At 42.2% G+C, this 14,701-nt stretch overlaps 1 protein-coding gene across 2 annotated transcripts in view; it reads left to right on the top strand.

Moving 5' to 3' along the window:
- The first annotated feature begins 1,071 nt into the window (after positions 1-1,071).
- The window catches only part of AHCYL2 (adenosylhomocysteinase like 2), a 175,281-nt gene continuing 161,651 nt past the window's right edge, over positions 1,072-14,701 (top strand). For both annotated transcript variants that reach the window (XM_036863871.1, XM_036863870.1), the window contains exon 1: positions 1,072-1,476. In XM_036863871.1, coding sequence (XP_036719766.1) covers positions 1,114-1,476 — 363 coding nt within the window. In that variant the 5' untranslated portion in view covers positions 1,072-1,113. The remainder of the gene's footprint in view (positions 1,477-14,701) is intronic.

The following is a 14,701-nucleotide window of genomic DNA, read 5'->3' as shown; positions in this document are numbered from 1 at the left end:
TAATTTATTTAGGCTGCGTTGGGTCTTCGTTGCTGCGCGTGGGCTTTCTCTAGTTGGGGCGAGCAGGGGCTCTAGGTGCTCAGGCTTCAGTAGTTGTGGCTCTCCGGCTCTAGAGCGCAGGCTCAGTAGTTGTGGCCCACAGGCTTAGTCGCTCCACAGCATGTGGTATCTTCCCGGACCAGGGGTCGAACCCATGTCCCTTACACTGGCAGGCGGATTCTTAACCACTGTGCCACCAGGGAAGTCCCCAACGTGTAATTCTTTAGCCTTGAAATTTTGACCTAGTGATACCTAACTTCTTTTTTTGGAGTGATGTTAAATTCCAAGCTCGGAATGTTCTAGAAATCACCACAGCAGGCAAGGTCCTAATTTATTCCTTCTAAAAACAAAGCCATTAAAGTTCGGAAAGCTGTTAGGGTCCCGATTTCATTGATGCAGAAAAATCAAGTCACTTTAAGCCTGAAGTCGGCGCTCTCCCCACGTGACACCGCTTTTCCTTTAAATGCCTGCTCACGTGATCGTAGACTTGCACACTCGGAGGCAATTTACAATGAATGTTAGGGTAGAAAGTCATTCCTCCCCCACTATCTTAAACAAGCTAGTGTGTTTCTAGCTAGGGTTTCTAGCGTTTGTTCCCCGGAAGCCGCAACTCCTCTGGAGACTTTCTCTTCCTCATGTCGTGTCACCCGTTGTCACTCCTTTCCGTTAGTCACCGGCACTAGAGCTCCATCTCTACTACAAAATCCCGCTTGCTGGAGGAAGAGGGACTGGGACTACAACTCCCAGGGGGCATCGTGCGCCCAGCCCTCGGCGGCGCGCAGTGGTGGTCGGGGGCTGAGGTCCCACTGTCTTTTCACCTCATGCGGCCCCGAGCAAACGCACTACAGGTTCCGTGGCTCCACGCGAGCGAGCGAGCCAGGGCGGGGCGGGGCGGGGCGGGGCGGTGGGGGAGAGGCCGGGGCTGGCTGGCGGGCGGGCGGGCAGAGGAAGGGGGTGGGAGCGGAGGCGATGGAGGGGAGGAGTGGGGGAATGGGGGAGGGATGGGGAAGGGAGGCGGGAGGCGGGGCCGAGCAGGAGCTGGAGTCTGAGCCGGCGGTTGCAGTGGAGGCGGTGATGTCGGTGCAGGTCGTGTCAGCAGCGGCTGCCGCGAAGGTGCCTGAGGTGGAGCTGAAGGACCTGAGCCCCGCCGAGGCGGAGCCGCAGCTGGGACTGAGCACGGCGGCCGTGAGCGCCATGGCCCCCCCAGCAGGCGGCGGGGACCCTGAAGCTCCAGCTCCCGCGGCGGAGCGGCCGCCGGCCCCTGGCCCGGGATCGGGGCCCGCTGCGGCTCTCAGCCCCGCCGCTGGGAAAGTGCCTCAGGCGTCGGCCATGAAGCGGAGCGACCCTCATCACCAGCATCAGAGGCACCGCGACGGCGGCGAGGCCCTGGTCAGCCCCGACGGCACCGTCACCGAGGCGCCGCGCACGGTCAAGAAGGTATTGGGGCCGGGCTGCCTCTTTCGGAGAGCGAGGGTGGGAGGGGGAACCGCAGATCCTCTCGGCGCTGCGGCACCACCCTCCAGGCCCTCCCTTCTGATCGTAGGAGCAGAGAGATCCCTTTTCCCCTTAAACCCGCTCTCTCAGAGATGTTCCCACCCGGGCCCCAGTGCTGGGGAGCGAAGACTCCCGGTGGTACGGCCGTACTTAGCTGGGAATAACATGGAGGTAGTAGCGCTCTCCCCTGCTCCTTGGAATAGTATTACCCCTCTCTGTACTCCCAACATACTCCCGTGTGTATTTTCCAGACTATCGGGGAGAAGACCCCGATGGTGTAGAAAAAGCTTACTGCTTATGAGAGCTCATCCAGCAATAAGGGTGGAAAGAGCTTTTCTATTTGGAGATCTTTTCTATAAGGAGTAGTTACCTCGCACTGAGATCCTCAGTTGTGTGGTTTCTGCACAGATGATGATTTTCTGCCTTTCTGTGGCCAAGCGCTTCCATCGAGCAGTATTGATGCCGTGCCCTTCATTCCAGATACTGCAATATCCTTACATCTTCTCTGAATGTAGAAGGGTAATGGAGAGATTCTCTTCACTGTTTTCTCTTCAGAGGTTTGTCCTCTCTGCTCAGTAGTTGGTCACCAGGATTATTAGACTGTGTATGAAGAGAATGATTGTTTTATTGGTTCTTTTATTATGATCTGAAAGTGTTAGGAAGAAATGCTTCTACTTTTGGGAAAGGTGATCACTGTGGGGTTTTCTGTCTCAGCTGTCAGCTTCTTTCAGATACAGTTTTGAAGAGGCCGTAGCCTCAGAACACCAAGGAGTAGGTGTGCCTAGATGTTTGATATTCCCAGTATTACCCTTACAATGGCTATCTGTGGTGTGTCTATCCTCTCATAAAGCAAATCAGTACGGAAGAAAAAGGGCAAATGTTGCAAAAACAGATGTGGATCGTATGAAAAGGGATTATCATTTTAATTTCCGAGGTATAATGTGAACACAGTGATTTATAGGTTTTTTTACTTTGTGAATGATTTTTTAAAATCTATTTAATTTATTTATTTTTGGCTGTGTCGGGTCTTTGTCGCTCTACGCGGGCTTTCTCTAGTTGCGGCGAGCGGGGGCTACTCTTCATTGCGGTGCGCGGGCTTCTCATTGCGGTGGCTTCTTTGGTTGCAGAGCACGGGCTTCAGTAGTTGTGGCTCGTGGGCTCTAGAGTGCAGGCTCAGTAGTTGTGGTGCACGGGCTTAGTTGCTCCTGGGCATGTGGGATCTTCCCGGACCAGGGCTCGAACCCGTGTTCCCTGCCTTAGGCAGGCGGATTCTTAACCACTGGCCACCAGGGAAGTCCCCTTGTGAATTATTTTTAATTGCTTTATCAGAACAGCAAGGAAGTGATGTGAAGTCTGCATTGGTTTCACTGTGCAGGATTCAGCTGAGTTGGAACCTTGTATCCAGCCTAACTTTGGTTGTAATAGCCTCATTATTAAGGTATGAAGCAGAGAACCCTTCCATTTTAATTACCCAAATATGGGTGATAACATCAGAGGGAAGACTGAATGAATTTGTTTAATGGTGCTTTAGGACAGTGTCTTTCTCATTTGCATTATGAAACTTCTCTGGGAGGAATTATAGGAGGAAAGAGAGGCAGCACAGGCACCAGTGCTGGTAGTACCTAGATTTGAGTCTGGAAATCTGAAATGTATTTGTAACTAGTTGAGGTGCTTTATAACTTTGGCCAAATCCAGTGATTAAGGGTCTTTTTGTGTAAAATCTGTATTTTGATTAGGTCTCTTGAGGGTAAGAGTGTTTAACAAATTGCCTTTATTTAGTTTTTTGGCCTTGTCATGAAGCTTGCGGGATCTTAGTTCCCTGACCAGGAATTGAACCCTGGGCCACAGCAGTGAAAGTGCGGAGTCCTAACCACTGGACCGCCAGGGAACTCCCCAACAAATTGCCTTTTTTTTTTTAATATTTATTTTTATTTATTTGGCTGCATCGGGTCTTAGTTGCGGCACGTGGGATCTTCGTTGCAGCATGTGGGGTCTTTTTGTGTGGCCCACGGGCTCAAATTACCTTTAGAACATGGGATTTACAGTCAAGCAGACCTGGGTTTGAATCCTAGTACCCCCACTAACTAGCTTTTGGGTAATTTCCAAGTTCTCTACATCTTAGTTTTCTCTTTTATAAAGTGAGGTTACTAATACGATTGAAGATTAGAAATATTTGTAGAGGGCTTAGCATTGAACTTGGCACATATAGTGAGGGCTTAAGAAATTACAGCAATTATTAAGAATTGATTTTATTTTTTTCTTCCTTCCATCATGGCTTAAGTGCACCACTATGGCTTCCTTTAAATGGTGTATACTATTCAATACATTCTATATAAAGCAGTGAAAAAATCACAGGCCAGCATCAGTCTGTTTTTCCCAATTCTAGATGTGTTTCTTGATCATTTTCCTTGTTGCTGAACCACCTTCTTCCTGTTTTTCCAGCATCAAAATGTAGGTCCCATGATTCTAGATTTACTCAGCAGCCTCAAGGCTATGGAAGACAGGGCTGAGCTTGCCTTACAATGTTAATTGCAACCAAAAACCAACTTCTGTACTGGAAGTTAAGCAGGCAAAGCTCCGGGCAAGGATGCAGCTGTATGACACAACTACAGGCATTGCTGAGCTACTTTTGGGGGGCAGAATCTTTAACTTTCTTGACATCGAATTAGCTAAATTAAAACAAGTGCATGAGACTGACCTTCTTTCTTCAAGTTGAAAGTCACCTCCCCAAGGGACTGCAGTGTGATATTTTGATTTGTTAAGCCTTTCTTGATTTTTAATTTATTTAAATAATCATTCTGACCTTGACTCCCTTCTGCTTTTATTTTAGTGTAGGGAGGGACTCGAGGTACTTAGGATTGAAATAGCTACCTTTGGCTATGTAATTGGTGACTGTTGCTTTTATTTTGTAACTGTCACATACAAGCTTGTTTATTTTAAGCATATTTCCATTGATGGTTTCCCTTACTCCATTTGTGTATCTGTCATCAGTTTTCTTAGTACTGTTACTCTGTTCAGTCACACAAGGGAAATAAGCTTTTCATAAGAGCCAGACTTTCCAAGTGCAGCATTTAACCAGAATGAACATATGGTGTGCAGGTTACTCAGTCCCATCTTATCTTTGGCATCTACCTCCATCCTGTAATTTGTGGTGCTCTGGGGACCAGATCTTGTCACCGTGGCTATCATATATTTGTATATAACGTTTTTCTTCGTAAGTGAACTCAACAAACCAAAAATCTCTGTAAGAAGTGATTTGTGAAATAGGAAGATAAAGTCCACAGTGAATGCAGTTGCAATAGTTGAGAGGATTTCTTCCCTGTGTTCTTGAAAATGGGGTAATAGGAATGTCACAGCACAGCAGGGAAAACAAGGCAGGAGAGGATTTATTTCAGAAAAGTTAAAACTTTCTGACAATAAGGCTGTGAGCCTAAGAACCACAACTAGTTTGTGCTTACGTCAATATCAGTAATGACCATGTTCAAGCAGATTCCTTTTTTTTTTTGGCAAATGAATCCACCTTGCGCTGGCTTTGTTGCTGTCAGCAGAGAATGAGTTGAGCCATGCTAGTGCTTTCTTGCCCTGAATTCTTTAAGCTCTTTATTTGGTTAATTATGGACTACTAAAATGAAACCTTTTGGATATAGTCATGGGAACAGGGGAGCAGTATTACTCCTTTTGCCAGTTAGGAAAGTACAGCCTTGCAAAATGTTCAGTAAGGCACTTGGCAGATTGACCGTAATAACAGTTACCATTAATTGGCCCTTTATATGTTATTGGCGTTTTTCTAATCCTGACAGCTACACAATGAGATATAAGTGGTATTATCTCCATTTCACAGATAAGGAAATGAGGTCCAGAGAAGGTATAGTGCCTTGACCAAGGTTATACATCTAGCAAGTGGCAAAGGTAGGACTTAAAACCCCTGTTTTATCTTGGTCTGTTTCCAAAGCCCGTGTCCTTTTTATTATGCCACACTGATTCTAACTTCTTAGTTGCTGGGTTCTGGCTTTCTCCCAGAAGTCTGTCAGAATACTCAGTGAACTCTAAGTTATGTCTTTCTGGTTTAAGACTTAGGTCATCCCAAATCCAAAGTAAGGAGGGTCTGAGTCAGGGCTTTAGGAAGAGGATGGGAAAAAATTGTACAAATGTAGAATCTGAGAGAATTGTAAAATTATGAGAGAGGGAGAAGAGGATCTTATATGTATATAAAAAAGCATTTCAAAATCAATGATGCATTTTCACATTAGTAATTTAGTGATAATTTGAGAGATGTATTCTTACTTTTAAAGTTATAAATAAATCAGGAGTACCCGAGGGCTATGCTCCTCCTTCCTGTGCAGCTAACAGTTTTCCTTGTTCTTTAAGACCCACCTGCTCTTATGAATCAATCTCTAGTTAAACATTTTGAAAATTAGAAGGGGAAGCATATTGTTATGTATTCCTGCTGTGTCCCAGGCATTGTATTAGAGCTTTACATATACTATTTTATTTAAGCCTTTTAAGAGCTCTCAGAAATAGGTAGTGTTATCCTTGTTTTATTGAGGAAACCGAGGGTTGGAGAGATAAAGGAATTTGTCTCAAGGTTACACGTTTAGTAACTGTGATGTGAGCTAACAGAACTCTAATCTGTTTGACTCTCATGCACAAACTCCATTGCTTTTCTTCTTTTTTTTTTTTTGGGCCCAGCGGCATGTGGGATCTTAGTTCCCTGACTAGGGATCGAACCTGTGCCCCTTACATTGGAAGTGTGGAGTCTTAACCACTGGACTGCCAGGGAAGTCCCTCCATTGCTTTTTGTTCTTTTTTATTTAAATATTTATTTATTTGGCTGTGCTGGGTCTTGGTTACAGCACGCGGGATCTTCACTGTGGCATGTGGGATCTTTAGTTGCGTCATGAGGGATCTAGTTCCCTGACCAGGGATCAAACCTGGGCTCCCTGAATTGAGAATGCAGTCTTACCCACTGGACCACCAGGGAAGTCCCTCCATAGCTTTTCAATTGAAGTATTTCTCTGTTCAAAGCTTAGCTTAAACCTTTCAAATCTTAGTTAATCTGTATATTTTTGCGGATGTTTGTTATTTCACTAACAGGCAGTTTTTTATTTACTGAGCTTATTTAATGGTCTTACCATTTATTTATGTGAACATTTATGAATTTTCTGAGAAGGCAGCCCTTATTTTGTATAATTTCTGAATTCTCTTCTTCCTGGGAAAGACGGAACATTAAGAGCTGTTTTAGGAGGTTGCTCAGAGCTGAAGTTGCAGTTGTGTATTTAATGTCCTGAGGAAGACGACTTAGGTCCTTAGTGTCCAGTTAATAGAAGAAATGGATAGTTCATGAAAAGGGAGAGTGAGTTTCTTTATTATATCATTTCCTTGAAAGCGTTCTCCTCCCCCACCGTAAAAGAAAAAAAAAAGGAAGAGATTTGTTGGGGTCTTCATTCAGACTTCATTCTTTCTTGGTAGTCCTTGTTTAAATAATTCAGAGAGGTACAACTGAGGTGGATGGGAGAAGAGTAAATCTTGGCAGCTGCCCCGATCCACCCGCCTGCCATCGTGTTCAGGTGGTATGCACAATTAGAGGAGCTGAAATTCCACTCCCCCAATAAGAGGTTTAGTTAGATTGATCAGGTTTCTATGGAATTTGGAGGAGCTTTTTATAGTCTGAATGACCTATGGCCCGAGATTTGGTGAGAGCTGAGCAGAGGAGAAAGCAGTGGAGTGAAATTTCTTCTCTAATGGTTCTAAGTAAAACTACTTTGATTAAATTCAATAACTTAAGCCATATGATGTGTATGATTTTCAGTTCCCTCTTCCCCGTCTATATTGTGCAGCAATTCAGTTAACCATTTTCCCTCTTGGACACTGCATTAATAGCTGGTGATTTTCTATTCTTCTTTTTTTTTTTAAGAGTCTTTCAATAGAAATGGATTGGTTTGGGGCACCTGCTTCTTTTTATCTCAGAACTTATATTAAGGAAGGGTATAGAGGTTCTAGAGCTGCTAGTTGAGTTTCTCTAAGTCAGACTTTTCCTTAAAGCCTTTCTGAATACTGCAAAGCTGTCACTGAAAGTTAAGCAAGCTGAGACTTAAACTGGCTTCATCTTCCCTACAGATTTATCTCCCGCAGTGTTCCAATGTGAACCCTTCTGATCATTCTAAAAGATATGATTTGATATTGTTGACTACCTTTTCTTGGAAACTCTTTTCTCGGCTTCAGTTATAACTTCATTTATGGCTACCATTTACTGAATACTTACTCTCTTCTAGGCATCTATCTATCTCATCTCATTTAATCCTCATAACAACTTTATCAGATGACTATCATTATCTTTATTTTATAGATTAGAAAATAAAGGCCCAAAGAGAGTAATTAACTTGCCCAAGGCTTTGCCAATCTTTGATGCCTTTGGGATCAGTGAGATGAAACACTGCCCACAGCAATAGTGAGAGGCTTTGCCACACTGCCAACCCCTTACTTTTCTGATTAAACGCCCATGTGAAATTTGCTTAAGTTATTGCACCTAGGCTGCTGAGACTATTCTGCAACCTTTTGGATCCCAGGATCTACCCTCTTCCAAGGGGAGGCCTCACATCCCTGTTTACCTCAGTCACTACCTGACGCCTAGTCAACCATTGTCTTCCTAATACTCATTCCCTTAAAACTCTCCTCATCCCCTCAGCCAGTCCAATCTTCCCGAACCTTTCCACTGTGTTCTCTACAACTTGCCCCTTCATTATCAGTGAATCTTCTTGTAGCATCAGCCTCTAGCAGCAAGATCAAGTTACAGGGGCAACAGTGGCACCTGGCACCTGGTATCCTGAACTATAATGGTGCAGCCCAAGCTGCAGCATCTCCTGCTTGGTATCCTGAACTATAATGGTGCAGCCCAAGCTGCAGCATCTCCTGCTTGGTACCCTGAACTATAATGGTGCAGCCCCAAGCTGCAGCATCTCCTGCTTGGCATAAGCAAACATGACATCTTTTCCAAGCCCATTTTGTGGTGGTGTTTTTAACTGTGTAGCCCTGAAAGCTACCTCATGTCCTTTCTGTAAATTCTTTTTCTGTCCAACTCAGCCAGAGTTGACTTCTGCTGTTTATGGAACTCTGAGTGACGCACTGGTTGAACCTAACCATCTGCCTTTTTAGTTGCCTGCATCGACGGAGCTGAGAGTTGCTAGAGAAAATCAGAAAACCAGGTAGATCGATGTCACTATAAACTCATAGTCGTCAACCTCATATGCTTGATCATCGCTGCCTCGTAATGTTATACATTTTCTAGTAAGGTTACTTTCACACTCACTGCAAATGATTATTTCATACTGTATCTTTTTACTTCTAATTTCATGTGTGTTCTTTTTAAACTAGTGATATGCCTTATACTTGTTATAAAAACAGAAACCACCAAAAGGGAATTCCTTCATCTTTGTACCTCCCAAATCTACAAACCTACCTCCATCTGGGGTTCATCTTTTTCTCTTTCCCTCATGTTATGATAGGGGAAGATGTGTCCTTCATTCTGTCAAAGGCCAGTCCCTCCACAAGTGTTCTAATCACGTTCTCCAGTCTTGTTTTTTTTTTTTAAGATTTAATGTTATTTATTTTTGGCTGCGTTGGGTCTTTGTTGCTGCTTGTGGGCTTTCTCTAGTTGCGGTGAGCAGGGGCTACTCTTCGTTGTGGTGCGAGGGCTTCTCCTTGCGGTGGCTTCTCTTGTTGTGGAGCACGGGCTCTAGGCGTGCGGGCTAAGTAGTTGTGGCACGAGGGCTTAGTTGCTCCGCGGCATGTGGGATCTTCCCAGACCAGGGATAGAACCCATGTCCCCTGCATTGGCAGGTGGATTCTTATCCACTATGCCACCAGGGAGGTCCCTCCAGTCTTCTTAAAGAACTTCTTCCTTTGGTTATTTCCTCTTTCTACTAGAGCCTTTCCTACAGATTTCCTTGCTCTAATCTCTCCCATTTTGAAAACCCTGTCCTCTAACCTCCATATCTCCTTTCTGCTACTGTCCTATCTTTCTACTCCCTTGTGCAGCTAAGTTTCTTAAAGGAGTTTTCAGTGTATGCTATATACACCTTTTGTCTTCCCACACTTGTTAACCCACTCCTACTCTAATACTCTGACCCACATGACGCCCTCTTGCTGAAGCTGGTAATGTCCATCAGATTGAGAAACATGGCTATCTGTTTTTTCATCCCTCATCATATCGGACCTCTTGGCAGCATTTGACACCAATTTCTTACCAAAACACTCTCCTCTCTTGGCTTCCCTTACCCTCCTCTTTACTAGTTTTCCTCTTATTTCCCCAGCTGCTCCTTCTCAGTCTTCTTTATGGGTTCTTTCTCCTTGATCCTGGGTGCTCTGCTCTTTCCATTGTGTTTTCTCCCTAAGTCATCCACAGCATTCCTGTGCCTTTGAGTATCATCTACATACCAACAACTCCCCAGATTATTTCTTTAGCCAGGACCCCTCTCCTGAATGCCAATCTTGTGTGTGTACAACTCCCTACTTGCAGTTGGACTTCAGAACTAATGTCGAAAATGGAATATTTATCTCCTGTCTAATCCTCAAAATATGTTCTTGTTTTCTTCATATCAGTAAAATGGTAGTTACATTATTTTTTGCCTTTTTAAAAAAAAAGTTGTTTTTAATTACACAAGTAATGCTTGAATGTATTCTTGTGAAATAATTCAATCTAATGAAGGAAACTCCTTCCTTGGCCCTCAGCCAGTCTTGTTCCCCTCCCCAGAGACCTCTGCTATCAACTTATCTTTTCCAACTTTACATTCATATTGTACATAGGGAAATTGGTAGTTTTATAATAACTTGCACATAAATAAAAGTACATTATATATATATATATACACATTGTTTTGCAGGTTGCTTTTTCCACTTAACAGAATGTCTTGGAGCTTTTTACATATCATTACTTATATATGTATCTCATACTTTTTGACTGCTGAGTTGATTTCCAAAGTCTATACCATTGTTGTCTATTAAACTATTCTGTTGATGCACATTTAACTTAATTTTTATATGCTGTAGTAGCTATCTGTATGCATTCTTTTTGTGTACATGTATAAGTGTTTCTCTAGGATAGATACCTAAAAGTAGAATTTTGGAGTTGAAAGATATCCACATTTTAAACTTAATACATAATATCATGTTGCCTTCAAAAATGTAGTACCATTTTACACATCAACTAACTATATACAAGGTAACCTTTTTACTACACCTTCACCAATACTGGATATTTTACATCTTTTATAAGAAAAAAAGACATAAAGATGTAAAGATGCCTTTTTTTAAAGGCATTTACTATTGTTTTTAATTAGTATTTTTTCTGCTTATAGTGAGGCTGAGAATATTTTCATGAATAAATTGGTAGTTTATATTCTTTTTCTTGTAATTACCTGTTCATATTTATTCATTAACAAATATTTATTGAGGGATTACTATGTGCCAAGTGCTGGGTATTCAGCAAAATAGATGAAGATCTCTGTCCTCCTAATGACTTGCCTTTTTCACGTTGGCTGTAGGAGTTCTTTATATTTTCTGGATATTAATTCTTTCGTTGTTGTTGTTGGCCGTGCCACGCAGCATGCAGGATCTTAGTCCCCAACCAGGGATCGAACCCACGCCCCCTACAGTGGAAGCACAGAGTCTTAACCACTGGACCCCCAGGGAAGTCCCTGGGTATTAATTCTTTGTGTATATGTTGCAGATATTTTTTCTACTCTATTTCTTGTTGACTTGTAAGTTTGTTTATATTAAAAGTTTTTATGTAGTCAGATTGGCCATTTTTTTCTTTTATGGCTTAAACATTTTGTATCTCAGAATGGCCTTTCCTACCCCAGGTTTATAAACAAGTTCTTTTATATTTTCTTCAGCTGTTTTCATGGTTGTGTTTATTATCTTTTGGTCTTCAGTCCATCTGGAATTTATTTTTGTTTGTAATATAAGATAGGGACTATTTGGAATATAAGATAGCTCTATTTGGTCCCAAATAAAATTTAATATTATACTTGCTCGGGTTTGTTCTCTTTTTTTTTTTTTTCCTCTTTAACTTGTGCTTCTTAACAGTTTTTTTAAGGAATTTTTACTACATTCATGTCTGTTGTTTCTGTGAGAGAGAAAACATTATCCTTCCGGATGCTTGTTTAATAATCTCCCCCAGTACATTCTGAGCTTCTTTTGTGCAAAAACCACTTATGTGTTGTGTGCTGAACACTGCTAAGTGATAGGGTTATTAAATCAAAATAACATTCTTGCCGTCAAGAAGAGGGTAGGGAATGTGGATAGGAAAATAAATAAGTACAATCTAGTTTAGTATGAGCACCACTGGAAGCAGGAATTGTTGCAGTTTGTGGAGGTCAGCATTGAAATGGAGGTATATCACCTTAGGAAAATGAGTTGGTTGTCCACCCAGGAAGCTTCACAGTGTAGTGGAACCTTTGTGAGGTTTCCATGTTCCAGCTTTACAAATCCAGAAATTCACATTTTTAGTACACTTAGAGTTCATTCACCTCTTACGACTGGTTCATTCAAACCAAACTCACAAGAGACTCATTTAGAACAAAATGATAACTTCTAATTTATGGTCAGAACAGAACTTTCAAGCTAATCTGAAATACATGTCAATCAGGAGACTTTGGAAAGTCTACATGGGAAGTCTAATCATAAAGACAGTTTCTTAAGTTTGGAATCTTTTAGGTCCTTGCTACTCAAACCAGTCTATGATCAGAAGCATTGGCATCGCCTTTGATCTTGTTGGAAATGCACAATCTCAGGCAATTGGTTCTGTACTAGTGCATACCCACCAGAACCTTAGTTTTTTATTCATTGTTGAATAATGTTGGCTTAGCAGTTGGCTTATTTCATGTTTCTCTTTTATGAAATCTCAGAGTAGAGAGGCAAGAAAATCATTTTAGGGTTTTGTGGAAGGGCAGAAATTTATAATAAAACATTATAAGACTTGTAATGAAATATTTGATAGACACAGAGACGGAAGCATAGACGGGCCCAGATATACAAAGACAGACATACACAGAGATTCCCCCACATACACAGAACCCCTGAAGACCCCTCCACTCAGACACTGCCCCCCGCCCCCCCCACCCCACTGCCAGACACACACACACACACCCCCACACCCACAGAGAGCGTCTCCACAGAGTCCTGGACTTATACCCACAGAGACACCCGACCCAGACTTACATGCACCCTGAGGCCCGGTCCTATACAGAGAGATACACACACACACACACACACACCCAACAGGTAATGTGTAAAACTCAGACTTGAGTTTAGGACTTGAGTAGTGTTCTCCATAGCTATTTTGAGGAGAAGGGATGAGTATACTCTCTAAGGTACTTTTATCTGAGCCAGAAAATGAAGCAAAAATAGATGGGCTGCCACCGGGTCTGCAGAACAGTGAATGCTTTAAAGTTTTATTTGAATTCCTATTTCTGGAACTGCTTGTTCCTGGGCATCATTTTCAGCTTGATGTACTCATCATGCTTGGATGGAAAGTTATTCTCTTTCTCTCAGGAGCTTGTATGCTAGATTGCTGGTTAAGCAGAGTTCCATGCTCAGTGCCCCTGGATGCTATCTGAGTCACATAAATCTGCCCAGAATTGGAAGATCTAGAAACACTGTACCTATGTAGAAGACTCGTACTGAGTCCTCTGTGGGTGTGTGGGATTGAAGAATGTAGAGTGGAGAGGGAAAATTATGTTAAAACTAGAAAGAGATGTAATTTCAGGGTGTTTAACCTGTTGGATCATTCATGGTATAGGTTTGCATAAAGATCTGTGATGAAGCTTCAGAGTGACTCAGGGGAATAATTTAGTTGTAAGTTAAAGGATTTAAAAACTATATGGATGTGGGCTGGAGGCTGCACACTGTGTTGTTTGATAGATCATTGGTATCCACGTACCCAGGGATTTGGCTTGGGTAGCATCTTGGAGAGAAGTATCTTGTTAGGGAAAAAGAGACTCGACTGTACAGCGTGTTTGTGCCTAAATACTTAAAAGTTTCTATCACACTGAGGGAGTAAGGCACCAGAGAGACATTAGTAGAATAGTTTTATAAATGTAGGTTCCAAAAGGAGATAAATATTTTTCTCTTGCTCCCTGGTACATGTATATGTATTCATTTGACCAAAAGCCTGTTAAAAAAATTGTTTTAACCAAGCATATGGAAGAGTACAGAGAAAATTGTACTCACTGCCCAATTTAACATATGTTAGCATTTTGCAAAATTTTCTGTAGATTTTTTTAAAAAATAAATTTATTTATTTTATTTTTGGCTGCGTTGGGTCTTTGTTACTTCGCGCAGGCTTTCTCTAGTTGCGGTGAGCGGGGGCTACTCTTCGTTTCGGTGCACGGGCTTCTCATTGCGGTGCCTTCTCTTGTTGAGGAGCACAGGCTCTAGGTGCACAGGCTTCAGTAGTTGTGGCTTGCAGGTTCTAGAGTGCAGGCTCAGTAGTTGTGGCACACAGGCTTAGTTGCTCCACAGCATGTGGGATCTTCCCGGACCAGGGCTTGAACCCGTGTCCCCTGCATTGGCAGGCGGATTCTTAACCACTGTGCCACCAGGGAAGCTCTGTAGATGTTATTTAAAAGATATAAAACATTGTAGATAAAATGGAAGACTCTTTGTACCCCTTCTCTGTTTATTTCCTTTCTTTCTTTCCTTCTCTTTCTCCCAACACAGAGGTAACTGCTCTTCAAACTTTACTGTTTATAATTCCCCTTCATGTTTTAATACTTTTGCTACATATTGTTTATCAGTATCAATTGTATATCAGTAAACGATATATAGCATTGTTTTGCATGTTTATAAACTTAACATAAGTGGTTTTATAGAGCAGATATTTATTCTGCAACCTACTTTTTTCACTCAACTTTGAGTTTTAACCAGTCTGAAACGTGTAGATTTTCCTGTTGATTAATTTTAACTACTGTGTAGTACTTCATTGTATGAATATACCACTTTTTACCCATTCCCCTTTAATGTTTCCTTTTTTTTTTCTGGAGTGAACATCCTTAATCATGTTTCCTTATGCACAGTTCCTTTTGAGCGTTTCTCTAGGATATATACCTATAAGCAAAATTGCTTCAGGTATGTCAACTTTACCAGATACTCCCAAATTGCTTTCTAAATT

The sequence above is a fragment of the Balaenoptera musculus genome, chromosome 9, assembly GCF_009873245.2.
Source record: "Balaenoptera musculus isolate JJ_BM4_2016_0621 chromosome 9, mBalMus1.pri.v3, whole genome shotgun sequence".
Lineage (NCBI taxonomy): Eukaryota > Metazoa > Chordata > Mammalia > Artiodactyla > Balaenopteridae > Balaenoptera > Balaenoptera musculus.
This window is presented reverse-complemented; position numbering and strand designations above follow the sequence as displayed.